Raw genomic sequence first — 27,127 nt, 5'->3', positions numbered from 1 at the left:
TAATTACAAAACTTCGTTTGCAGAAGAATCATGTAGGCTACTTGTTATAATTCAGACTGCAGAGTTCCATCCCAGACCTACTGAACCAGAAAATGACAGGAGGGGCTAAAGGAGTGTATGGATGGAGTTCTCATTTTTTCCAAGCACACCTGTGATTCTGTAGCCCACAATTTGAGAAACACTGCCCTAAATCTACAGATCTCAGATTAAGAACCCATATTCTAGGGGATATGACAGGAAAATCTTCCTGTCAAATATATTATGAAGATAAATAGATTGTTTATACAGACACCAGATTTTTCTTCTTTTATTTCAGAGACAAGGTCTCACTCTGTTGCACATCCTAGCTCACTGCAGCCTTGAACTCCTGGGCTCAGGTGATCCTCCTGCCTCAGTCTCCTGAGTAGCTGAGCTTATAGGCGCGGGCCACCACACTTGGCTAATTTTATTTTTCACTTTTTGTAGAGACGAGATCTTGCTATGTTGCCCAAGTTGGTCTTGAACTCCTGGCTTCAAGCAATCCTCCCACCTTGGCCTCCCAAAATGCTGAGATTACAGGAGTGGTCCAGATTTTTATTTTAAAGACTTCAGATAACAGGCATGGTGGCTCATGCCTCTAACCCCAGCACTTTGGGAGGCCAAGGTGGGAGGATCACCACTGCAACCTGACCTCGGCGACAGAGCAAGGCCCTCTTCTCAAAAAACAATTCAGGTAACATATAACTCATTTTCTCTCGCTTAATGGGAAAATTCTAACTATAAGCCACTCCGATAAGTTAAAGCAAAAACATACTTTGCTTTCCAGATATTATTATCTTAGTTTCATATGACATATTGTTTACCACCATAACCCTTTTGTTAACTTTCTCTTACCAAGAAAGTTTAAAGTATAAGAAAAATCCACCAAGAAAGAACATATCAAAATATGAATAAAGGACAATATTTCAACAGTTAATAGATTTAAAAACTTTCTATTTATTCTCTAAATTCTCTCTAAATTTAAAAAGCAGAATACAACACTGTTTCCCAGAAATGTTCACGACCATGTAAAAACAAAAAATGCCCATGCCCAAGGACTAAAACAGGAAAACAGCAGTATCATTTACTGGGTGGGCAGATCATAGAAACAGTTTTCTTTCCTTTTTTTTTTTTTTGAGACAGAGTTTCACTCTTGTGGCCCAGACTGGAGTGCAGTGGCGCAATCTCGGCTCACTGCAATCTCTGCCTTCTGGGTTCAAGAGATTCTCCTGCCTCAGTCTCCTGAGTAACTGAGATTACAGGTGCATGCCACCACACCCGGCTAATTTTTGTATTTTTAGTAGAGACAAAGTTTTGCCAACCTGGTCTTGAACTCCTGATCTCCGGTGATCCACCCACCTTAGCCTCCCAAAGTGCTGGGATAAGGCGTGAGCCACCTCATCCGGCCTTTTTCTCTCCATTTGACATTAACGCAGTTATAATAATATTTATGCAGTTAGTAAAATAATTCTTTAAATCACAAAGAGAAATCCTAAATTAATTGTTAATTAATTTCTGTAGTTACCAAAGAATTTCTGTGAAATAAATCCAAGTAAAAATTTTAAAAAGAAAGAAAGGCCATAAACCCAAATTGCACTTGATTCAGCTCACCATTCAACTATGAGATCTTTGCAAACTGGGCCCTCATCTACATAGCATCTGGCAAACAAGTGCTGTTGAGTGAAAACGCAGTTAATCATATGTGTTTCAAAGAACTTTCTAAAAGAACCAAAGAGAGAATACCTTATGATTTTAACACAACCCCTGGGATACTGTTAGAAATTCAGAATCTCAGGCCCCACCCAGAACTGCTAAATCAGAACATGAATTTTTTTTCTTTCCTCCTCCTCCCCTAGAACCTGTATTTTTTTTTTTTTTTCTTTTCAGAGATGGAGTTTTGCTCTTGTTGCCCAGGCTGCAGTGCAATGGAGCAATCTTGGCTCACTGCAACCTCCACCTCCCGGATTCAAGTGATTCTCCTGTCTCAGCCTCCTGAGTAGCTGGGATTACAGGCGCATGCCACCATGCCTGGCTAATTTTTGTATTTTTAGTAGAGATGGGGTTTCATCATATTGGTCAGGCTGGTCTCGAACTCCTGACCTCAGATGATCCTACTGCCTCAGCCTCCCAAAGTGCTGGAAGTACAGGCGTGACCCACCGCACCCAGCCAAACCTGTATTTTTTTTTTTTTTTTTGGAGTCTTGCTCTGTCGCCCAGGCTGGAGTGCAGTGGCGCCAACTCGGCTCACTGCAACCTCCGCCTCCCGGGTTCAAGCAGTTCTCCTGCCTCAGCCCCCCTAGTAGCTGGGATTACAGGCATGCGCCACCACGCCCAGCTAATTTTTTTGTATTTTTAGTAAAGACGGGGTTTCACCATTTTGGCCAGGCTGGTCGCGAACTCCTGACCTTGTGATCTGCCCGCCTCAGCCTCCCAAGGTGCTGGGATTACAGGCATGAGCCACCGCACCCGGCCAAACCTGTATTTTTAACAGGACCCTCAGTTGCTTTGTATACATATTACAGATACCAGAATAAATGAAGACCTTGTGTCAGAACGCTGTAATACATTTCAAATGGCCAAGAGGAAATTCTGCAGTTGAGCACTGTGCCTCTGAGGTCCTGTCTTGCTCTTTAGCGGATATAGCATACACAGGAAGTGCATTGGTTAGGTGAAGTCAATTTCCTCTTTAGAAAGAATTCAAAAGCTCCTTCAGCTGTTGCAGAGCCTACGTTTTGTTTTTGTTTCAGAACCTCAGAAAAAAGGAAGTATGTGAACACAAAACAGAGAGAGGGCTAAAAAAGTGAGACTCAATTTCCAAATTCACCTCCTGTACTCTCATTGTAAATTTGGTCCCTTTTGCTCATAGAATCCCAACCACTGCCATTTCAAACTTGATACTACCATGGGATCATTTTCTTTTCCTTGAAATATTTCATGATTTAAAGCCGAGTCACCTTTAATCCAATCATGTAACCAATCAAGTTCATTTGCTTGACTTTATGAAACTAATTTAAAAATGCAGCTCCACTGCTGAGTGAATTTCTTCATATTTGATGTGGTACCAATGGTTCCATGCGTTCACTGTTAACTCAGTAAATCTTCACAATGCAGTTTCAGAAAGTGAGGACCAAAGAAGACAAAGAAGACAACTTACCTAAGGCTTCACAGTGCCAGAAACAGTCTAACTCCAAAGACTATGCTCTTTCATTACACCATGCTGTTTTGTACTTACAGAAACACTTTTTTTTTTTTGAGACAGGTTCTCACTTGGTCGTCCAGGCTGGAGAGCAGTGGTACAATCACAACTCACTGCGGCCTCGAACTCCTGGGCTCAGGTGATTCTCCCACCTTAGCCTCCCAGGTAGCTGGGACCACAGGCATGTGTCAGTCACTACACCCAGCTATATTTTGTATTTTTTGTAGAGACGGGTTTTCATCACGTGGCCCAGGCTGGTCTCGAACTCCTGGACTCGAGCAATCCTCCTGCCTCGGCCTCTCAAAGTGCTGAGATTACAAGCGTGAGCCACCGCACTCGGCCACAGAACACTATTTTAAAAGCGCTCCCAGATAAATCTGTAAATTATGTATTGGCTAAAGACACTTCTTGGTATAACACGTAGTATTTCCTGTCCCTGTGTAAAGAATTGTGTGGTGGACAACCAATCAGCTTCAAATGCTACCTAGCCATTCAAGGCAAAAACAACTGTGGTGATTTGTAACAAAATAGATTTAAGAATACAAATGACAGACAAGATTTCAAACAGGAAACTGTAATATATATTGTTTATGTTGATTAATAATATTTTGAAATAACTGCCACTAAAACCTTTAATGTAACAGACCATTAAAACTTACAAAGTTTTGGCCTGAGCACATTGGCTCATGCCTGTAATCCCAGCACTTTGGGAGGCCGAGGCAGGTGGATCACGAGGTCAGGAGGTCAGGAGTTCGAGACCAGCCTGGCCAACATGGTGAAACCCCGTCTCTACTAAAAATGCAAAAATTACCCAAGCGTGGTGGTGCACGCCTGTAGTCCTAGCTACTGGGCTGAGGCAGGAGAATCACTTGAACCCGGGAAGTGGAGGTTACAGTGAGCTAAGATAGTGCCATCACACTCCAGCCTGGGCAATAGAGCAAGACTCCACCTCAAAAAAAAAAAAAAAATAAATAAATAATAAAAAACAAAACTTACAAAGTTTCCACTACAGCTGAATATAACCCCAAAACAACTGTTTTAAAATTTTAACATGATTAAGAGCTCACAAAATGCCAAAAATTCATCAAGTTTGTATTTCAATACTAAGCCACCCAAAAGCTTAGGGAGTATTTCCTTCACAACCCTCCAAAACAATAGTGACTGATATATTTTCCTCCAGAGTTTAGTTACTAAAAAGACATATGTAGAGGCCTGGTGCGGTGGCTCATGCCTATAATCCCGGCACTTTTGAAGGACGGATCACTTGTGTCCAGGAGTTCAAGACCAGCCTGGGCAACATGGCAAAACTCTGTCTCTAGTAAAAAATACAAAAAATCAGCTGTGTGTGGTGGCATGGCTTGTAGTCCCAGCTGCTTGGAGGGCTAAAGTGACAGGATCACTTGAGCCTGGGAGGTTGAGGCTTCAGTGGGTGGTTTTTGCACCACTGCCTTCCAGCCTGGGTGACAAAGTGAGACCCTGCCTCAAAAATAACCAAACAAACAAAAAAGAAAACCACATACACAAAATACAAAACTATTTGCTAACAAGAACATACTGATTAAAAACTGGCCAGGCGCAGTGGCTTATGCCTGTAATCCTAGGATTTTGGGAGGCTGAGGCAGGTGGATTGCCTGAGCTCAGGAGTTTGAAACCACCCTGGGCAACATGGTGAAACCCTGTCACTGCTAAAAACACAAAAATTAGCTGGGTTTGGTGGTGCCTGCCTGTAATCCCAGCTACTGGGAGGCTGAGGCAGGAGAATCATTTGAGCTCAGTAGGTGGAGGTTGCAGTGAGCCGAGATCACGCCACTGTACTCCAGCCTGGGTGAGAGAGCAAGACTCTGTCTCAAACAAACAAACGAACAAACAAACAAAAAACACCACAAAAAAACAGAAAAACATATTTATCAAAAATAAAAGACAGCCAGGTACAGTGGCTCATGCCTGTAATCCCAGCACTTTGGGAGGCTGAGGCGGTCGAATCACGAAGTCAGGAGTTCAAGACCAGCCTGGCCAACATGGTGAAACCCCGTCTCTACTAAAAATACAAAAAAATTAGCTGGTCATGGTGGCGGGCACCTGTAATCCCAGCTACTCAGGAGGCTGAGGCAGGAAAATTGCTTGAACCTGGGAGGCGGAGGTTGCAGTGAGCCAAGGTCGTGCCACTGCACTCCAGCTCAGGCGACAGCGCGAGACTCCGTCTCAAAAACAAACAAACAAACAAAAAAAGGCCAGGTGCGGTGGCTCACGCCTGTAACCCTGGCACTTTGGGAGGCTGAGGCGGGCGGATCATGAGGTCAGGAGATCAAGACCATCCTGGCTGACATGGTGAAACCCTGTCTCTACTAAAAATACAAAAAATTAGTTGGGCTTGGTGGCGGGCACTTGTAGTCCCAGCTACTCGGGAGGCTGAGGCAGGAGAATGGCATCAGCCAGGGAGGCAGAGCTTGCAGCAAGCCGAGATTGCGCCAGTGCACTCCAGCCTGGGTGACAGAGCGAGACTCCGTCTAAAAAAAAAATAAAAATAAAAATAAAATAAATAAATAAAGACGAAGATAAAAAATAGTCAACTGAAATTGATGACGCTAATCAACACATTTTTTCTCAGTTTCTGTGAAATGTATATTACATTACCTATTTGTCTTTGTGCTGACACCAAGACACCAGTCATTAGTAATAATGGAAACAGCAACAATACAGCAGCAGCTATCATCTACTGAGTACCTGTATGCCAGGTAAAACTGTACCTGTGGTCTCATTTAAACTCTACCATAACCCTGTGAAGAGAACCTGTGTAGATGAGTAACATGGGAGTCAGAGAGATGAAACTGGCCATATCACAAAGTTAGTGAAGAGGCAGAGATTTTGAATTCAGTCTGACTCAAAAATGGACTTGTAAGCACTGCTATGTTTCTCCTTGTTTCTCTCACACTTATGACTTTTTTAGAAAAAAAAATGCTTATTTGAGAACTTTCAAACAGAAAACGTATATTATATGATTTGGTAATCTGTTACAGTAGTGGCCGCCAATTAACCAGGAATTCACACTTCCAACTACTCGTGGCCTTGTGTGGTCCTCTCCCCCAGAATCTGGGCTGGGCCTGTGACTAGCAGTGCAGTCACACGTGCACAGCAATAGAGTGAAACTGATTCTGTGCCAGTTCTAGGCCTCATCCTTCAGAAGAACTGTCAACATCTGCTTTTTGGAGGCCACCATGAAAGAAGTATGCCTATCTTTCTGGAGAGGACAAGGGGAAAGAGACAGGAAGGTGAAAAGGCAGGAAGGGAGGAAGACAGGGAGAGAGACTGGCGCCAAAACCCAGGTATGCCAGTGTTCCAACTGAGACTAGCTAATACTAAGTCTCCAAATATAAGTGAATGTTCTCTGTCAGACATTCCAGCTGCAACTGCAACCACAAGAGTGTTGCCAAGCAAAACCAGGAGAACTACCTATCTGAGCCCCAGTCAACTTCCAGAATTGTAAGCAAATAAAATGGTTGCTTTTTAAGTCATTAAGCTTTGGCACAGATTTATTACGTAGCAGTAAACAAATCATATAAAAAAATACATGTTTAATTCTTGATTATCTATACTAATAGAGTGCACATCATCAAGACCAAGACAATCGAAAAAAGAATGTCTGCCAAATTACACCCACAACATTCATAAAGGCATTCATTCAACATTTATTCAGGCCTAGTATGTGTCAGAAATTAGGGTTATAAAGATGAATAAAGCATGGTCTTCACCTCAAAAACTCTCATTCTGGTAAGGGGGATGGCAAGCAAAAGTAACTATAATGAAATGAATTATGTTCTTACATATCTGGGGCAGCCACAAACTGCCATCAGAGCATAAAAGAGCATTATGATGGGAAAGAGAGTAGGAGACATTTAAAGAATAAGTTGTCAGTTGGAGGAACAGGGGATGTCACCTTGAATAACAATAATATTTAGTATTATCATGGCTGACATTAATTAAGAATCTCCTATGTCCTAGGCACTGTGCTAAGCGTTTTTTTTTTTTTTTAAATAATTATACTTAAAGTTTTAGGGTACATGTGCACAACGTGCAGGTTTGTTACATATGTATACATGTGCCATATTGGTGTGCTGCACCTATTAACTCATCATTTAACATTAGGTATATCTATCTCCTAATGCTATCCCTCCCCCCTCCCCACACCCAGTGCTAAGCATTTTAAATAAGTTTCTCATTTTAATTCCCACAATGGCCAGGTAAAGCAGATACTACCCTTATCCTCATTTTACACAGAAGGAAACTGAAGATTAGGAAAATTTAGTTTCTCAAGCTTTCATGGCTAACAGGAACAACTAAAATAACTGCAAATATTAGTGACTCACTGATAGCCCTCAATAATAAAAAAAGGCTGGGCTGGGTGTGGTGGCTCACGCTTGTAATCCCAGCACTTTGGGAGGCTAAGGTGGGCAGATCACTTGAGGCCAGGAGTTCAAAACCAGCCTGGCCAACACAGTGAAACCTCGTCTCTATTAAAAATACAAAAATTAGCTGGCCTTGGTGGCGCACGCCTGTAATCCCAGATACTTGGGAGGATGAGACAGAAGAATTGCTTGAATCCAGGAGGCAGAGGTTGCAGTGAGCCGAGACTGAGACACTGCACTCCAGCCTGGGTGACAGAGCAAGACTCCGTCTCGAAAAAATAATAATAATAGTAATAACAACAAAAGGCTGTCATATATTTGTTTGGCTTTTTAGATGACAAATTAGTCATATTCTTTACCAGATTTATAGCAATAAGAATAGTTATTGGCCAGGAGCAGTGTCTCATGCCTGTAATTCCAGCATTTTGTGATGCCAAGGCAGGCAGATCACCTAAGGTCAGGAGTTGGGAGACCAGCCTGGCCAGTACGGCAAAACCCCGTCTCTACTAAAAATACAAAAAAGTTAGCCGAGCGTGGTGGTGGGAGCCTGTAATCCCAGCTACTCGGGAGGCTGAGGCAGGAGAATTGCTTGAACCCGGGAGGCAGAGGTTACACTGAGCTGAGATCGTGCCACTGCACTCCAGCCTGGGTGACAGAGCAAGACTCCACCTCAAAAAAAAAAATAGTTCTCCATCAAAATTGTATACATTACAATCTACACTAAAACAAAATTGCCGGGCATGGTGGCTCATGCCTGTAATCCCAGCACTTTGGGAGGTCGAGGCAGGTGGATCACCTGAGGTCGGGAGTTTGAGACCAGCCTGACCAACATGGTGAAACCCCATCTCTACTAAAAATACAAAATTAGCCGGGTGTGATGGCGCATGCTTGTAATCCCAGCTACCCGGAAGGCTGAAGGAGGAGAATCACTTGAACCCCCGGGAGGCAGAGGTTGCTGTGAGCCAATATTGCGCCATTGCACTCCAGCCTGGGCAACAAGTGCGAAACTCTGTCTTTAAAAAAAAAAAAAAATCTACACACAAAAATATACCTCTATAACATTCACACACATTTTTTTCTTTCTTTTTTCTTTTTTTTTTTTTTGAGATGAAGTCTTGCACTGTTGCCCAAGCTGGAATGCAGTGGCGCAATCTTGGCTCTGTGCAACCTCTGCCTCCCAGGTTCAAGCAATTCTCCTGCCTCAGCCTCCCGAGTAGCTGGGATTACAAGCACCCACCACCAGGCCTGGCTAATTTTTGAAGTTTTAGTAGAGACGGGGTTTCACCGTGTTGGCCAGGCTGGTCTCGAACTCCTGACCTCAGGTGATCCACCCGCCTTGGCCTCCCAAAGTGCTGGGATTACAGGTGTGAGCCATTGCGCCTGGCCAACTTTTTGTATTTTTAGTAGAGATGGGGTTTCACCATGTTGGCCAGGCTGGTCTTGAAATCCTGACCTCAGGTAATCCACCCAACTTGCCATCCCAAAGTGCTGGTATTACAGGAGTAAACCACCATGCCTGACCAGAAAATGGCTAGTTTCTTTTTTTTTCTTTTTTTTTTTTTTGAGATGGAGTCCCACTCTGTTGCCCAGGCTGAAGTGCAGTGGCGCAATCTCGACTCACTGCAACCTCCGACCCCCAGGTTCAAGCAATTCTCTTGCCTCAGCCTCCTGAGCAGCTGGCATTACAGGTGCACCACCACACCCACCTAACTTTTTTGTATTTTTAGTAGAGACGGGGTTTCACCGTGTTGGCCAGGCTGGTCTCGAACTCCTGACCTCAGGTGATCTGCCCGCCTCAGCCTCCCGAAGTCCTGGGATTACAGGCGTGACCCACCCAGCCCGGCCAGAATGGCTCGTTTTAATTCTCCTTGACCTCCTTCTATATTTCTGGGGAGTTTTAAACTCAACCAGCAGCTTTCAGAGTACCATATTTAAAGATGATTTCTGTACATCGGTGTTGCTCAGGAAATAAAGAGTTTTAAAAAAAAAAAAAAAAGACAATTTGTAGGCCGGGCATGGTGGCTCACGCCTGTAATCCCAACACTCTGGGAGGCCAAGGCGGGCAGATCACGAGGTCAGGAGTTCGAGACCAGCCTGGCAAATATGGTGAAACTCCGTCTCCACTAAAAATAGAAAAACTAGCCAGGCATGGTGGCATGCACCTGTAGTCACAGCTACTCGGGAGGTTGAGGTGGGAGAATCACTCGAACCCAGAAGGCAGAGGTTGCAGTGAGCCGAGATCGCACCACTGCACTCTAGCCTGGGTGACAGAGCAAGACTCCATCTCAAAAAAAAAAAAAAAAAAAAGGACAACTTGTGAAAAGATTTATTGGTGAAAAGATTGACTCAAAAACCAATATAAATATGTGGTCTTTTGCAAACAAATACAGCCAAGCATCACATAATGATGTTTTGGACAATGACAATCACATACATAATGGTAGTCCCATAAGATTATATTACTATATTTTTATGTTTTTACTGTATCTTCTTTCTTTTTGAGACAGGGTCTAGTTCTGTTGTCGAGGCTGGAGTACAGTGGTGTGATCATGGCTTACTGCACCCTCAGCCTCCTGGGCTCAATAAATCCTCTCACCTTTGCCTCCCGAGTGGCTAGGACCACAGGCATGCACCACCACACCTGGCTAATTTTTAATTTCTTTGTGGAGATGGGGGTCTCCCTATATTGCCCAGACTGTCTCAAACTTCTGGGCTCAAGAGATCCTCCCTGCTTGGCCTCTCAAAGTGCTGGGACTACAAGTGTGACCCAGCAATGCCTACTGCACCTTTTCTATGTTTAGATACACACTTACAATTATGTTACAACTATCTACAGTATTCAGTATAGTAACATGCTGTACAGACTTGTACCCTAGGAGCAATAGAATATACCATACAGCCTAGGTGTGTAGCAGATGATACCATCTAGGTTTGTACAATGACAAAATTGCCCAATGACACATTTCTGAGAATATATCTCTGTTGTTTTGACTGTATATGTGTGGCTTTTATTTTTACCACCCTTATTTGCAATTAGTTTTGCTTCCAGTATTTTGGGGTGCCAGAATCAATACATTGCAACCTACCACCAACAAATGTTCCTTTAAATATCTACAATAGACTCCACCTCTGCATTAAAAATGAGGCTGTGGGACAGGCGCAGTGGCTTACGCTTGTAATCCTAGCACTTTTTGAGGCCAAGGTGGGTGGACAGCCTGAGCTCAGGAGTTCAAGACCAGCCTGGGCAACATGGTGAAACCTCCTTCTACTAAAAATACAAAAAATGAGCTGGGTGTGGTGGCATGCGCCTATAATCCCAGCTACTCGGGAGGCTGAGGCAGGAGAATCGCTTGAACCCGGGAGGTGGAGGTTGCAGTGAACCAAGGTGGTGCCACTGCACTCCAGTCTGGGTGACAAAGTGAGACCGTCTTAAAAAAAAAAAGCTTTGCATGGGAAAAATATTCTTGTAAATGCTTATGATGTTACCAAAATTCTTATAATGCTAACAAAATGCTTATAATGTTTATAAAAATTAAAAATTGATACAAAGTTGCATATACAGTAGTCTCTCAACTTTGCAGAATAGTATATATAGAAAGATACATCAAAATGTTAACTGCAGGCCGGGCAGGGTGGCTCAAGCCTGTAATCCCAGCACTTTGGGAGGCCGAGGAAGGTGGATCATGAGGTCAACAGATGGAGACCATCCTGGCCAACATGGTGAAACCCCATCTCTACTGAAAATACAAAAATTAGCTGGGCGTGGTGGCAGGCGCCTGTAGTCCCAGCTACTCAGGAGGCTGAGGCAGGAGAATGGCTTGAACCCAGGAGGCAGAGGTTGCAATGAGCCGAGATGGCGCCACTGCACTCCAGCCTGGCGACAGAGTGAGACTCCATCCAAAAAAAAAAAAAAAAAAAGTTAACTGCAGTTGTCTGTAAGTAGTAGAATTATAGGTTATTTTAAAACTATTTCATCTGGGCTGAGTGTGGTAGCTCACGCCTGTAATTCCAGCACTTTGGGAGGCTGAGATGGGCGGATCACCTGAGGTCAGGAGTTTGAGACCAGCTTTCACCATGGTGAAACCCCGTCTCTACTAAAAATACAAAAACTAGCTGGGCGTGGTGGCGGGCACCTGTAATCCCAGGTACTCGGGAGGCTGAGGCAAGAGAATTGCTTGAACCTGGGAGGTGGAGGTTGCAGTGAGCCAAGATTGCGCCATTGCACTCCAGCCTGGGCGACAAGAGAGAAACTTCATTTAAAAAAAAAAAAAATTTCATCTGTTCTTGGTTTTCCCTGTATCTGGATTTAAACTTTTCTTAGAATACTATAATAGGGACACTTTAAATACTACTACTGTAACAAATTATACTCAGATTTTTGTAGTGTTTTCAAAATGGGTAACAGAAGGGGAAGTGGGAGATAAAAGGAGCAATAACGGCTTTCTTTTCTTTTCCTTTTTTTTTTTTTTGAGACAGTTTCACTCCTGTTGCCCAGGCTGGAGTGCAGTGGCATGATCTCGGCTCACCGCAACCTCCGTCTCCTGGGTTCAAGCAATTCTCTTGCCTCAGCCTCCCGAGTAGCTGAGATTACAGGCGCCCACCACCACACCCGGCTAATTTTTGTATTTTTAGTAAAGATAGGTTTTCATCGTATGGGTCAGGCTTGTCTCAAACTCCTGACCTCAGGTGATCCGCCTGCCTCGGCCTCCCAAAATGCTGGGATTATAGGCATGAGCCACCACGCCTGGCCAACAGCTTTCTTTTCTTTGCTAAGCTACTGAGACTTCCTGTCTTGGTTTTTTGAAATAACTTTTGAGTGTTTTTTTTTTTTTTTTTTGAGACAATCTTCTTCTGTTGCTGAGGCTGGAGTGCAGTGGTGCCATCTTAGCTCACTGCAACCTCTGCCTCCCAGGTAAAAGCAATTCTCCTGCCTCAGCCTCCAGAGTAGCTGGAATTACAGGTGCATGCCACCACACCTGGCTAATTTTTTAAATATTTTTAGTAGAGACAGAGTTTTGCCATGTTGAAGGCTGGTCTCAAACTTCTGATCTCATGTGATCCACCCGCCTCGGCCTCCCAAAGTGCTGGGATTACAGGCGTGAGCCACTGTGCCCAGCCACCAACTAGTATCTTAATTAGGTACCAGGATCTTACCATTTGCTCTTGAAGGAGCAGAGACTTGCTTTTGTCAGTGTCCTGAGAAATACTGAATCAGAATACCAAAAGGTACATGAAAGCCAACATAGTCATTTTATAGAGTAAACTAGAACACACAGACTAAAATACTGGCATTTCTCACTGTAGACACCTCCAGTACCTCAACTAATTCCCCTTTGATAATGTACAAAGATGAAGTTTTTGGACTTACAAAGATTAAAGACCAGGCCCTGACTTTGACAATGTCATCAAGGTGGTGCCACTCTGAGGCCTGAGTAGCCAGCTGACATCACTACATGACATTTTGATCAGTTATCTCTACTTACGTTTTTGTTTTTGAGATGGAGTCTCGCTCTGTCGCCCAGGCTGGAGTGCAGTGGTGTGATCTTGGCTCACTGCAACCTCTGCCTCCCCGGCTCAAGCAATTCTCCTGCCTCAGCCTCCTGAGTAGCTGGGACTATAGGTGCCTGCTACCACACCTGGCTAATTTGTATTTTTTTAGTAGAGACGGGGTTTCACCATATTGGCCAGGCTGGATCTCTACTTATAACAAACAGAAAAGCCAATGCTGTAGAAATAGGACAAGTGATGAAAGATATAATAGAAGTGAAATCTAAAAATGAATACATAAATAGAACTTATATTTTTCTTACTTGTTTTGTTTTTAGGGGTAGTAACCTAAGTATCAGCCACCAAAGGAAAGAGGAAAGCATAAATCCGTGAGGGCAGTGATCTATTTCCTTGAACACAGAATCTAGGACCTAGAAGTTTCTCAGCCCTACAGTAGGCACTCAATAAATATTTATTGAGTGAATGAACAAATGAATATTTAAGGACAGTGGGAGTTAATTTCTTTGGTATTTACATCTTAGTACCAAGGATTCCAGTGAGCTATAGAGAACTATTCTTAATGATTTCAACATCAGCTAGGCCAAGTTGGCTGTAAACATTATCTGATTTCCTGAAGACAATGAACAGCTTTCTAGCCTTTAACTTATTCAAGCATTAAGAGTTACAGACAATCCTTGCATTCCTACACAGAACTTCCTTTTCTCTGAAAACAGAGGGTAGAGCCCAAACTTAACCACAAGAGGAGAAACTGCTACATGTTGGCAGTTTTGACAGAATAACTTAAAAACATTTTTATTCTTCTTCCTTCTAAATGTTCATACAACATGATTTCTCAACATGAGACAAATTTCATGCTAGAGTTTAAAGGATAAGAAACTAAAGCAAAGATAAAAGGTAGGCCAGATGCAGTGGCTCACACCTGTAATACCAGTACTTTGGGAGGCTGAGGCAAGAGGATTGCTTGAGCTCAGGAGTTAGAAATCGGCCTGGCAGCTGGGCACGGTGGCTCACCCAGGCACGGTGGTAATCCCAGCATTTTGGGAGGCTGAGGTGGGCAGGATCACCTGAGGTGAGGACTTCGAGACCAGCCTGGCCAACATGGTGAAACCCTGTCTCTAGTAAAAATACAAAAAGTAGATGGACATGGTGGCAGACGCCTGTAATCCTAGCTATTCGCGAGGCTGAGGCAGGAGAATCTCTTGAACCCAGGAGGCGGAGGTTGCAGTGAGCTGAAGGTTGCAATGAGCCAAGATTGTGCCACTTCACTCTAGCCTGGGCAAAAGAGCAAGACTCTCTCAAAAAAAGAAAAAAAAAAAAAAAAAACCGTCTGGGAAACACAGAAGACATCATCTCTACTAAAAAAATTAAACAAAATTAGGCAGGCGTGGTGGTGTGTACCTATAGCCCCAGCTACTTGGGGATCTGAGACAGGAGGATGGCTTGAACCTAGGAAGTCAAGGCTGCAGTGAGTTCTGATCATGCCACTGCACTCCAGCTTGGGTGACTCTGGCTCAAAAAAAAAAGAGGCTGGGTGCGGTGGCTCAAGCCTGTAATCCCAACACTTTGGGAGGCCAAAGTGGGTGTTCATCTGAGCCCAGGAGGCTGGACAACATGGCGAAACCCATCTCTACCAAAAATACAAAAAATTAGCCAGGTGTGATGGCACGTGCCTGTAGTCCCAGCTACTCGGCACACTGAGATGGGAGGATCACTTGAGCCTGAGAGGCAGAGCTTGCAGTGAGCCGAGATTGTGCCACTGCACTCCAGCCTGGGTGACAGAGTGAGGTCCTCTCAAAAAAAAAAAAAAAGAAAAGAAAAAAATTATGCCAAGAGTTTCTGAAAAGGTTAAACAAAAAGTTACCATGTGATCCACCCATTCCTAGCTATATTCTAAAACAACTGAAAACATGTCCACACAAAAAGTTGTCTACAAATTCTTTATAGAAGCATTATTCACAATAGTCAAAGTGGAAATAATCCAAATGTCCATTAATTGATGAATGGATAAATAAAATGTGGTATATCCACATAACAATTATTCAGCCATAAAAAGGTTTGAAGTACTGTTACATGCTACCACATCAATGAACCTTGAAACATTATTCTAAGTCAAAGAAGTCAGTCTCAAGGGGCTACATACTGTATGAGTTCATTTATATGAAATGACCAGAATAGGCAAATCCATAGAGACAAAGTAGTTTTGTGGTTGCCAGGTGGGAGTGACAGCTAAGGAGTTCTTTTTGGGGGGATGAATGTATACTTGAATTAGACACTGGTGATGGTTGGACAACTCTATGAATATACTAAAAACCACTGAATTGTAAACTTTAAGGCATGACTTTTACGGCGTGTGAATTATATCTCAATAAAAAAAGTCACATGCCCGGCAGCACAGTGGCTCACACCTGTAATTCCATCACCGGAAGGCAGAGGTGGGAGGATCTTTTGAGCCCAGGAGTTGGAGACCAGCCTGGGAAATGTAACAAAACCCTGTCCGCACCCCCACCAAAAAAAAAAAAAAGAAAAGAAAATAAATCATCTGCCAAAAAGATATAAAATCAGCAAGTAAAAAATACAGACAACAGGTGGCATCCCTTCCTCTCTGCTCTTCTCATGCTTCTCCCATGCAAAATCCTTGACTAAAGTGCCATATATTTTACATAGTTATTCTGAAAATGACTGGAAACCTAAAAATATCCAAACCACCAAACAAAAGCAGCTGCTTATTTTGATAATATTTTTGTACCACAGACCTTCCTTAAAATGCAAGTTGACAGAGGACTTATGCCACAAACCCAAACATGCACAATCCACTAGAGTTAGCTTCGAGATATGCTGTTGTAACTGCCACTGGCACAAAACACATTCCCAAAAGAGACTCACACTCACAAAAGAGAACTACATTATTACTCAGTCTAGTCAGAAGGCAATGTCATCAGGAACCTAATTGTGATGGATGTTCATTTAGTGTTTTCTGTCTCAAGCCCAAGACAATGGTCCTCAAAAACAAAACAAAACAAAGCTCATAATAAACTAAACTACAGAAAAGCATGTCCTGTATTTAAATTGTTGGATATAAAATTGAAAAAATATAGGTTTGAAAATTGAATACTGAATCATCTAGGGTGTAATCACATGATTTTTTTTTAATGCATCCAATATCAAGAGAAATTAATTACTCCCAGGTGCTAAACTCACTCATTTAGTGTCAACTCTTGATTCTTAATTGCTAATACAAAAACAATAATCATGGTCAAATACAATACATCTTAACTGACTGAAATGTTAGATGGTATTTTAATATCTTTCTTTTCATACAATGTTTTACATCTAGAGTCCCTATTTCAAAATAGCAGAAGGAATAATGCAGATATTTTCAAAGAGAAATAGAGATGAGTGCATTGAAAGGCCTTGAAAAGTATTCACCAAATCAGCATAATCATATCTAGATTCTGCTTCCGGTTTCGCTACTAAAATACAAATGATGTCTGGCCTACACTGGCTTTACAAATATTTTTAAATATATAAAACTCGGCCGGGCGCGGTGGCTCACGTCTGCAATCCCAGCACTTTGGGAGGCTGAGGCAGGTGGATCATGAGGTCAGGAGTTCAAGATCATCCTGGCCAACTTGGTGAAACCTCCCCTCTACTAAAAATACAAAAATTAGCCGGGTGTGGTGGCGCAGACATGTAATCCCAGCTACTCAGGAGGCTGAGGCGGGAGAATCGCTTGAACCCGGGAGGCGGAGGTTGTTGCAGTGAGCCGAGATAGTGCCACTGCACTCCACCCTGAGCGACACAGCGAGACTCCGTCTCAAAAAAAACCAGATTATATATATACATACTTATATATGTTTGTATATGTTTTATATATATATATAAAAAACCCAAAACATGTTGAGTCGTTAATGATGAGAATATCCAAAGACACTGTTAGCACAGCACTTTTCTACCATTTTCAGGTTCTATGCAGCAAGGAAGTGCTAAGACGACCATCTAGATTAATATCAAGTATGACCCAGAGAAATTCAGATGGAATCCCACTCACTCAATAAGCACTTCTTAAGCAGTTGCGTTAATAGTAGTCTGAAGATTATCCGTCCTATCTCCAATTGGCAGCGGGTTATATCTTTATATATGTTCGAGGCTATAGAGAAACCATATGGCTTTCCTGTATCTTTGATAACTCTTGCCCTGTGAAACAGATAACTGCACCCCTTGAAATTATATTTAGCTTTTCCTTTCAGCACTCCTCTCTTAAAATCTATTTTTCCATTTCTCTATACCTTTGTATTCCCTCTCTCAAGGAAAATGAAACCATTTTCCTTCTGCTCTTCCAACATAGCTTCACCTTCACCTTAAATTTTAAACCTTCTAGAACGGGATTACTCTAAATGATTTTTTAAAAAGCATTCAAGATCGTATGACATATTATTCAGGCATTAACCGCATTTATTTAGTGTCAACGCTACTGCTTCTCAATCCCTACCTCTCCCTCACTCTCGCCCCTTAGTCCTCCCCTTCCAATATCCATTTTGTCTCCACTTTCAGCTCTCCCAGGTCACTGTCCCACCTTTTCCTCAGGCTCTCTAAAATCAATGTCTACCTACCGCAGGTTTTACCAAATAGTCTCCTCCTCCCCCGAGTCATCACTACCCGCATGACCCCCTCGGATTCTGCTCTGGTCCCAAACTTCGGACGCCACCGCTACTCCCATCGCTGCCCCACAGTTTAGTGAACGCTCCTCACACCCTCCCTCCACCCCCAAAACTTCCCCTTACGACCTCCTCAACTCCCACCTTCCCCGTTCCCAGACTCCACTAGGTCTCCTTTCAAATGAATGCCTCTTCCCTACTGCAGAGTTTTCGGACACTCCCACCCCTCAAAGCCCTCCCTGCCTTCGCCCGGCACCCGCGCCACCCCCGGGCCCACAGCGCCCCTGTGGGTGTGGCCCTCCGACCTGCCTCCGCGCCTCCCGCAGCCCCTCAAGCCGGTGACCCAGCTCCCGCCGGTAGCTCTGCGCTGCCTCCACGTTCTCGCGGGCCTCCTGCAGCAGCAGCTCAGGTTCCAGCTCCATCGCCCCCCTCATCTGGCCGCGCGGCCGGCGACACCTAGCGCGGGTTCCCGACTGTACCGGGCGCCTCCGAGCGGCCCGGCGCGGCCTCGCGCAGGCGGAAGCACCGCCCCGCCCCGCCGCGCCACGCCCCACGGCGACCTTGATTGACGGGCGCACGGCGGCGCCTCGCGCGGGTGGCGTCCGGGTCCCAGCGCCGCCCGCCCCGCGGCTCATCCCGCCTCTTCCGTGCTGCGGCACAGCGCTGCTGGTTGGGCCTCCTTGGGAAACGTGCTGAGGCCTGCCAAGGTTGATAACCAGCACCTTGCCAAGTGCTTCTCACAGCTCATCGCATTCTTGCCTGACCTTCAGCCCTACCTGTATCTCCATTGCTCAGACGAGGAAATTGAGGGATAAAGGGGGGAATCGGCCCGGCGCGGTGGCTCTACGCCTGCAGTCCCAGCACTTTGGGAGGCCGAGGCGGGCGGATCCCTTGAGCTCTGGAGTTCGAGACCAGCCTGGGCAACACGGCGAAACCCTCTCTCACCAAAAATACTACTGCTATTACTATTACTACTACTACTACTGCTACTACTAGCAACACGTAGTGGAGCACGCCTGTGGTCCCAGTGGATCGCTTGAGCCCGGGAGCCGAGGCTGCAGTGAGCTGTGATGGAGCCACTGCACTCCAGCCTGGGCGACAGAGCGAGACCCTGTCTCTAAATAAGAAATACTTTTTTTAAATTAAAAATTTTAAAAAGTAGCAAATCGACAGGTCCAAGCCGCAGGATTTGAGCCCAGATCTGATGACAAAAGCTCTGGTCCTTCAGAGCAGAACAGGCCTTAGGTGAGGTTACCAAGACCCAGGTGTCAGCGCGGAGCGGTGGCTCAAGCCTGTAATCCCAGCACTTTGGGAGGCCGAGACGGGTGGATCACTGAGATCAGAAGTTCAAGAGCAGCCATGGCCAACCTGGTGAAACCTCATCTCTACTAAAAATACAAAAATTAGCCGGGTGTGGTGGTGGGCGCCTATAATCCCAGCTACTCGAGGGCTGAGGCAGGATAATTGCTTGAACCGGGAGGCAGAGGTTGCAGTGAGCCAAGATTGTGCCACTGCACTCCAACCTGGGCAACAAAGCGAGACTCGGTCTCAAAAAACAGCAACAAAACCCAGGTGTCACCACCCAGAAGCTCGTGGACGAATGGGGGATCCAAGAGAGAGGCCCAAGAGATGACCAGCAGGACGGCAATTCTGGCACAAGTCCAAGAAGGGTGTTGGCAAGTGTTATCTGTAAGGACCGTAGTGAATAAGCTGGGCTTGGGCTTGCCAGACCAGAAGGTATCTGTCACAATTAGGTGTGACTGTATGTAACAAAACCTTATGGGCAGGGCATGGTGGCTCACACCAGTAATCTTGGGAAGCTGAGTCGGGAGGATTGCTTGAGCCCAGGAGTTGGAGACCAGCCTTTGCAGCAGGAGACCTCCTCTCTACAAAAAGATTAAAAAAAAAAAATTAGCCGCGGGTGGTGGCGCCCTCCTGTGGTCCCAGCAATTCAGGATGCTGAGGTGGGAGGATTCCTTAAGCCTAGGAGTTAGAGACCAACCTGGGTAACATAACAAGACCCTATGTCTATAAAAATAAAAATAAATAAATAAATAAGTAAAATTACAAGGAAAACTTCCACAAAACCAAGACACGAATCTTGGTCTCATTCAACTTTGTTTTCTGAGTCTGATGGAAGGCAAGAAAGTGTGTATCTAATACATCTATACTATACCCAAAAACAAAACAAATAAGAAAATTGAAGGAAATATTCTAAAACTGCTTACCCCTAGACTTGACATTTTTAGATGCATTGTTTTTAAATTTAGAGCATGAATTCCTAAAGGGTAAATGCTCTCGAGGAAGCTGGTTTAGAAGTAGATGTCAGCTAGCCATCAGACAGGGTTTTACAGAGATATCTCCATGGCATCACATTGGTCCAGAACTGACTTTTCAAGTGTACCCAGAGGATTCCAGGGGACAGACTCTTGCTAATAGGACTTACAAGAAACAAACTGAGCAGCTTGCCAATTTATTTATAATAGAAATATAATTGTTGAAAAATATCACAATAGCTGGAAAATCAAGTTATAACCAGAGAGTTGGATTCAGATCAGAATACGTTGGTCATCTGTTCAGCAAAGGCTTTTTCCCTCTCCTGTCTCCAACCTCTTCTCAGAAAGCTCCTAACTGGGCTGGGCGTGGTGGCTCATGCTTGTAATCCCAGCACTTTGGGAGGCCAAGGTGGGTGGATCACGAGGTCAGGAGTTCGAGAACAGCCTGACTAACAGGGTGAAACCTCATCTCTACTAAAAATACAAAAAATTAGCTGGGCATGGTGGTGGCGCGCACCTGTAATCCCAGCTACTCAGGAGGCTGAGGCAGGAGAATTGCTTGAACCCAGGAGGCAGAGGTTGCAGTGAGCTGAGATAGTGCCACTGCACTCCAGTCTGAGCGACAGAGCAAGACTCCGTCTCAAAAAAAAAAAAAAAGAAAAAGAACGCTCCTAACTGTACTGGACACATAGTTGACAATTTTTTGCTCTCTGACTTCACCTTTCATTCCAGCTTTTTTTTTGAGACAGGGGCTTGCCTGTCACCTGTTACACAGGCTGGAGTGCAGTGACACAATCAGGGCTCACTGCACCCTTGATCTCCTGGGCTCAAACGATTCTCCCACCTCAGTCTGCCTAGTAGGTAGGATTATAGACACCTGCCAGAAGACCCAGATACTTTTTAAATTTTTGTTTGTTTGTTTGTTTGTTTGAGACAGAGTCTCCCTCTGTTGCCCAGGCTGGAGTGTAGTGGCACCATCTCGGCTCACTGCAACCTCCACCTCCTGAATTCAAGCAATTCTCCTGCCATAGCCTCAACAGTAGCTGGGATTACAGGCGCCCACCACCACACCCAGCTAATTTTTGTGTTTTCTTTTTTTGTTTTTGTTTTTTTGAGATGGAGTCCTGCACTGTCACCCAGCCTGGAGTACAGTGGCACGATCTCGGCTCATTGCAACCTCCGCCTCCCTGGTTCAAGCGATTCTCCTGCCCCATTCTCCTGAGTAGCTGGGATTACAGGCCCTGGCCACCAGCTAATTTTTTGTATTTTTAGTAGAGATGGGATTTCACTATGTTGGTCAGCCTGGCCTTGAACTCCTGACCTTGTGATCTGCTGGCCTCAGCATCCCAAAGTGCTGGGATTACAGGCATGAGCCACCACGACTGGCTCTAATATTTGTATTTTATTAGACATGGGATTTCACCAAGTTGGCCAGGCTGGTCTTGAACTCCTAACCTCGAGCAATCCATCGCCTTGGCCTCCAAGTGTTGGGATTACAGGCGTGAGCCACTGCACCCAGTCTTAATTTTTTTTTTTTTTTTTTTTTTTTGAGATGGAGTCTTGCTCTGCTACCCAGGCTGGAGTGCTGTGGCAGGAACTTGGCTCACTGCAACCTCCACCTCCCGGGTTCAAGCAATTCTCCTGCCTCAGCCTCCCGAGTAGCAAGGACTACAGCCGTGAGCCACCACTCCCATTAATTTTTGTAGTTTTAGTAGCGAGGGGGTTTCCCCATGTTGGCCAGGCTGATCTTGAACTCCTGACTTCAGATGATCCACCTGCCTCAGTCTCCCAAAGTGCTGGGATTATAGTTGTGAGCCACTGCTCCTGGCCTCAGCCTTAAATTTTTTTTTTGTAGAGGCAGGGTCTCTGTATGTTTCCCAGGCTGATCTAGAACTCCTGGGCTCAAGCAGTTCCCTGCCTTGGTCTTCCAAAGTGCTCTGATTACAGGCCTGAGCCACCATGCCCCACCCATATTTTTTCTTTATTTTCTTCCTTTAATTTTTTTGAGACAGAGTCTCACTCTCATGTCATCCAGGCTGGAGTGCAGTGGCGCGATATCGGCTAACTGTGACCTCTGCCTCCCGGGTTCAAGTGATTCTCAGCCTCCTGAGTAGCTAGGATTACAGGCGTGCGCCACCACCCCCAGCTAATTTTGTATTTTTAGTAGAGACGAGTTTTTCACTATGTTGGTCAGGCTGGTCTCGAACTCATGACCTAAGGTGATCCTCCCACCTTGGCCTCCCAAAGTGCTGGGATTACAGGTGTGAGCCACCCCGCCCAGCCAACAATAACGATTTTTAAAAGTAGGTGTTAGACAGATGGGGAAGATAATCTAAAATGACATGGGTACTCTGTAAACTATGAATTGCTTTACAATGTGAGAGTTCATTTAGATTAAAATTGATAAAAGCCATGAGCTCCTAAATAAGGGTGGGTAAAATACTATGTATCTAAAAATACTCAGTGGAAATGCTTAACAACTTAATGCAGTTTAAATGCTTTGTAACTCAGAAGAATAAAAAGCACTAGAGAACACCCTATACAACCCAACAATCTCATTTCTAGATGTGAATCCTAGAGAAACATTACACGTGTTGAAGAAAACATGGACAAGACTGTTCATTGCCTCAGCATTTGAATAACAGAAAATTGGAGACAATTTAAATATTCATCAGTAAGGAAATGGATACAGGTGGCTCACCTGCAGTCCCAGCACTTTGGAAGGCCAAGGAGGGAGGATTGCTTGAGCCCAGGAAGTTCCAGACCAGCCTGGGCAACATGGCAAAACCCTGTCTCTACAGAAAATACAAAAATTAGCCGGGCATTATGGCGAACGTGTTGTCCCAGCAAATTGGGAGGTTGAGGTGGGAGGATCTCTTGAGCCAAGGATGTGGAGGCTGCAGTGAGCAGTGATCACGCTACTGCACTCCAGCCTGGGTGACAGAGTGAGACCCTGTCTCAAAAAAATAATAATAATACAACCTGGGCAACATGGCCAAACCTCTTCTCTCCAAATACAAAAAATTAGCCAGGCGTGGTGGCGCACTCCTGTAGTCCCAGCTACTTGGGAGGCTGAAGTGGGAGGATTGCTTGAGTCCAGAAGTTTGAGGCTGCAGTGAGCAGAGATCATGCCACTGCACTCAAGCTTGGTGACATAGTGAGACCCTGTCTCAAACACAAAAACAAAACAACAACAACAAAAATGATAATAATAAGGAAATGACTAAATAAAATGTGTTGCATAGATAGAATGCTCAGGAAAGAAAGGGAATGAATCAAATCTATATGTATCATGGATGGCTTTTGAAAAAAATGTTGAGTGAGGCCGGGTGTGGTGGCTCACGCCTGTAATCCCAGCACTCTGGGAGGCCCAGGTGGGCGGATCACAAGGTCAGGAGTTCAAGACCAGCCTGACCTACATGGTGACCCATCTCTACTAAAAATACAAAAAAAAAAAATAGCCAGGCATGATGGCACGAGCCTGTAATCCCAGCTACTCAGGAGGCTGAGGTAGGAGAATCGCTTGAACCTGAGAGGTGGAGGTTGCAGTGAGCCAAGATCGCGCCATTGCATTCCAGCCTGGGCGACAGAGCCAGACTCCGTCTCAAAAAAAAGTTGAGTGAAAAAAAGCAAATTGGCTGGGCACAGTGGCTCACTCCTGTAATCTCAGCACTTTGGGAGGCCAAGGCAGGTGGATCACCTGAGGCCAGGAGTTCCAGACCAGCCTGGCCAAGATGGCGAAACCCTGTCTCTTAAAAATACAATTAGCTGGGCATGGTGGTACGCACCTGTAGTCCCAGCTACTTAGGAGGCTGAGGCAGGAGAATCGCTTGAACAGGGGAGGTGGAGGTTGCAGCGAGCAGAGATTGCACCACTGCACTCTAGCCTGGGTGACAGAGAAAGACTCCATCTCAAAAAAAAAAAAAAAAAAAAGAAACCCAGCAAGTTGCTGGTGGGGCGCAGTGCCGGACGCAGTGGCTCAAGCCTGGAATCCCAGCACTTTGGGAAACCGAGTTGAGCAGATAACCTGAGGTCAGGAGTTCGAGACCAGCCTGGCCAACATGGCGAAACCCCATCTCTACTACAATACAAAAATTAGTCCTGCATGGTGGCACGCGCCTGTAGTAGTCTTAGCTACTCGGGAGGCTGACGCAGGAGAATCGCTTGAACCCGGGAGGCGGAGATTGCGGTGATTCGAGATCGTGCCACTACACTTCAGCCTGGCGCAACAGAGGGAGACTCCGTGTCAAGCAAACAAACAACAACACTAAAAACGATGCACTCAAACAAATGTAACATGCTATATTTAATGTAATTGCAACTTTAACGTAAAAAAAAAAAAGAGCTAATTTACCAAGGACCCGCCAACATGGGGCGCGTTCGCACCAAAACCGTGAAGTAAAGAAGGCGGCCCGGGTCATCATAGAACAGTACTACATGCGCCTGGGCAAAGACTTCCACACGAACAAGCGCGTGTGCGAGGAAATCGCCATTATTCCCAGCAAGAAGCCCCGCAACAAGATAGCAGGCTATGTCACGCATCTGATAAAGCGGATTCAGAGGGGGCCAGTGAGAGAGAGGTATCTCCATGAAGCTGCAGGAGGAGGAGAGAGAAAGGAGAGACAATTGTGTTCCCGAGGTCTTAGCTCTGGATCAGGAGCTCATTGAAGTAGAATCCTGACACTAAGGAAATGCAGAAACTTTTGGACTTCGGCAGTCTGTCCAACCTGTAGGTCACTCAGCCTACAGTTGAGATGAATTTCAAAACGCCTCGGGGAGCTGTTTGAGTCTTTCTGTAATGCTGTAATATTTTCAATAACCTTGGGACAATGAAAAAAAAGAAAAGAGAAAAAGTAAAGGCTAACCAAACCCATGAAAACAATGCAAATGATGCATGAGATCAGAAACCAGCAAACTACTGGTAGGTACCCTGCGAGGACTGAACGCAGGCCAACCAGATGAAGCAATGACTCGGCTGTTCGAGAGGACGAAATCTACAGAAAGAAATGCCTCCTTAGTCGAATAGGTACTTCGACTTTTATAGGTATAAAAGTAGAATTTCGGATCCTGAGAGGACGTATATTGAGGTAGAAAGCTCGCCCAAATATTAGCATTTTATTGTGCACGTTAACAACGTAAATCAATTATTTCCTTTTTCTGCATTTTTCAAATTTCGCCTTTAAAGAGGGGCTAGCCTAGGGCGTTAAAAGTCTAAATTTTAATTCTGTCAACAACTGACTAGGTGACTTAGTGAAATCACGTCCTCAACGGTGAAACTGATAAAACAGAAGTTCAAATTTCCAAACTCCCGGGTTGGCTTTCAATTCCATGGTGCAATGGTTCCGCCTCCCGCGAGTTCTCCAAGGGAGTCATTTTGGCCCTCTCGGCTCACCGTCCGCGCAGCCTTCTGAAGCAGCCGTAAACTCCGCCCCTTGCGCTCAGGACGGCGCGAAAACCCAATTGACAAGAATTCCCTCCGAAGCTCTGTGGTCCGATCTGCGGTCCGCTTGCTTTCCCTGCCCGGGCCCGGTCCCGAGCGCTCAGCCTGAAGCGCCGCTTTCGAGGGCACCCTGCATACACTGGCCGCGCCTCAGGGATCTCGCTGCCCGCGCTTTCTCATTGCCTCTTTCCGTGTTCGACTCGGCTGATCTGGGCCCAGCCTCCGCTCCCGCTCTCTGTCGGTGGGCGCAGGGGAATCCGAAACGGCTCAGCAGAATCCCAGCAGCTTGCTGCTACTGGAGCGGGCCGCCTCCATGGCCTCCATGGCCTCCAGGCAGGCCGGGCTGGACCGCGTAAGGTCCTAGGAGACGGGATTCCGGGAAGCGGGGAGTATGGTGGGGGTCCTGGCCATGGCGGCTGCAGCTGCTCCCCCTCCCGTGAAGGACTACGAGATTGAGGTGAGGTTGAGTCGAGGATCTGTTGAGTTCCTTCTTCTATCTTTTGGGGGATTGGAAGGTGGGTCTTGGGGGAAGGTGATCCTGACTTTCCCTCTGTAAGGGGAAAGGTGGGACATTGTGAGGACCCACAGCTGTGACACATTGTGTGCAACAGTTGCCAGAGTGTGTCGTTTTTTAGAGTCGTGTCAAGTCTTGATAAACATTTGGATTGTGAGATATTTGCGGGGTCACAGTAAATTGGGGACTTAAGATAACACGGCCAGTTCCCAGATCCCGAAAGGTTGGTGGAACGTGATGTTTTGGACTTCCGACGTGTCACAGAGGATCCCAGGGTCAAGTTCTGGGTTCGTGATACGGAATCACTGAACTTTAGCGCTGAAGAAGATCTTTAAGTTAAACTAGTTCATACATCCACCTGTGCTTGGAATGCCACTTTAGAATGTCACTACAGAAATCAAGCAAGGTACTTAAAACAGTTTCTCATGGCTTAGTATCTGCGGTTAGGAATCGCAGTATAACATGTTCTTTTGGGTTTATCAGGTTTCAGTGACAGGCACTAAGCGGTCATTATAAAGAGATTCTAATGCCATGAAGTAGTGGGCTAGCATCTTAAGGTAGACTTGTTATATTTTACACCTTTTCATCTCAGACTAGCATTCTAACTGAAGCATGTATCTTGGCGTCCTTGAAGAGAGTTAAGATGTATGTATGTTCATTTAACTGCGACCAGTTGTTTTTTGCAGAATCTGGTGACTTGTCTACTTAGTTTTTGTTTTGTCTACTTAGTTGTTATGCTGATAATTCCTTTGCTAAATCAAGGCAGTTAGTTACTCAGCTTGTCTTCTGGTACCTGATGTACACAGTTCTTGATTTCTATGTGGTCTGTTTTATCAATCTTTCCGTTACAGTTTCTGGTTTTGGTGCCCTAATGCTAAGAAACCCTATTTCATAATAACGATACTTACCATTTAATATGTTAAGGGTAAGAACCTTAAACACATTATTTTGCTTAACAGCAACCCTATGATCTATTGTCTGTATTCTACAAATGAAAGAAGGTAAAAAGTAGCTAAAAGTAAGTTAATTTTTTTGAAAAAGTAAATGGAAAAGTTAAAAGTAATTTGCTTAACGTTTGACACCAGTAAATGTCAGAGCCAGCATTTAACTTAGATTT

The 27,127-nt window shown here is 44.9% G+C and overlaps 2 protein-coding genes and 1 pseudogene across 5 annotated transcripts in view; 2 read left to right on the top strand and 1 right to left on the bottom strand.

Moving 5' to 3' along the window:
• The window catches only part of CRLF3 (cytokine receptor like factor 3), a 49,896-nt gene extending 31,559 nt beyond the window's left edge, over nucleotides 1–18,337 (bottom strand). Inside the window, exon 1 of the mRNA XM_054459955.2 lies at nucleotides 18,086–18,337. Within this exon, the coding sequence (XP_054315930.1) occupies nucleotides 18,086–18,214 (129 nt within the window). The 5' untranslated portion in view covers nucleotides 18,215–18,337. The remainder of the gene's footprint in view (nucleotides 1–18,085) is intronic.
• Nucleotides 18,338–24,425: 6,088 nt separating this feature from the next.
• On the top strand, nucleotides 24,426–24,843 carry LOC129018338 (small ribosomal subunit protein eS17-like; annotated as a pseudogene).
• Nucleotides 24,844–25,426: 583 nt separating this feature from the next.
• Nucleotides 25,427–27,127, top strand: part of ATAD5 (ATPase family AAA domain containing 5) — a 62,876-nt gene continuing 61,175 nt past the window's right edge. For all 4 annotated transcript variants that reach the window (XM_054459952.2, XM_054459950.2, XM_054459951.2 and 1 more), the window contains exon 1: nucleotides 25,427–25,953. In XM_054459952.2, the coding sequence (XP_054315927.2) occupies nucleotides 25,888–25,953 (66 nt within the window). In that variant the 5' untranslated portion in view covers nucleotides 25,427–25,887. The remainder of the gene's footprint in view (nucleotides 25,954–27,127) is intronic.

Source organism: Pongo pygmaeus, chromosome 19 (assembly GCF_028885625.2).
Source record: "Pongo pygmaeus isolate AG05252 chromosome 19, NHGRI_mPonPyg2-v2.0_pri, whole genome shotgun sequence".
Taxonomy (NCBI): Eukaryota; Metazoa; Chordata; class Mammalia; order Primates; family Hominidae; genus Pongo; species Pongo pygmaeus.
This window is presented reverse-complemented; position numbering and strand designations above follow the sequence as displayed.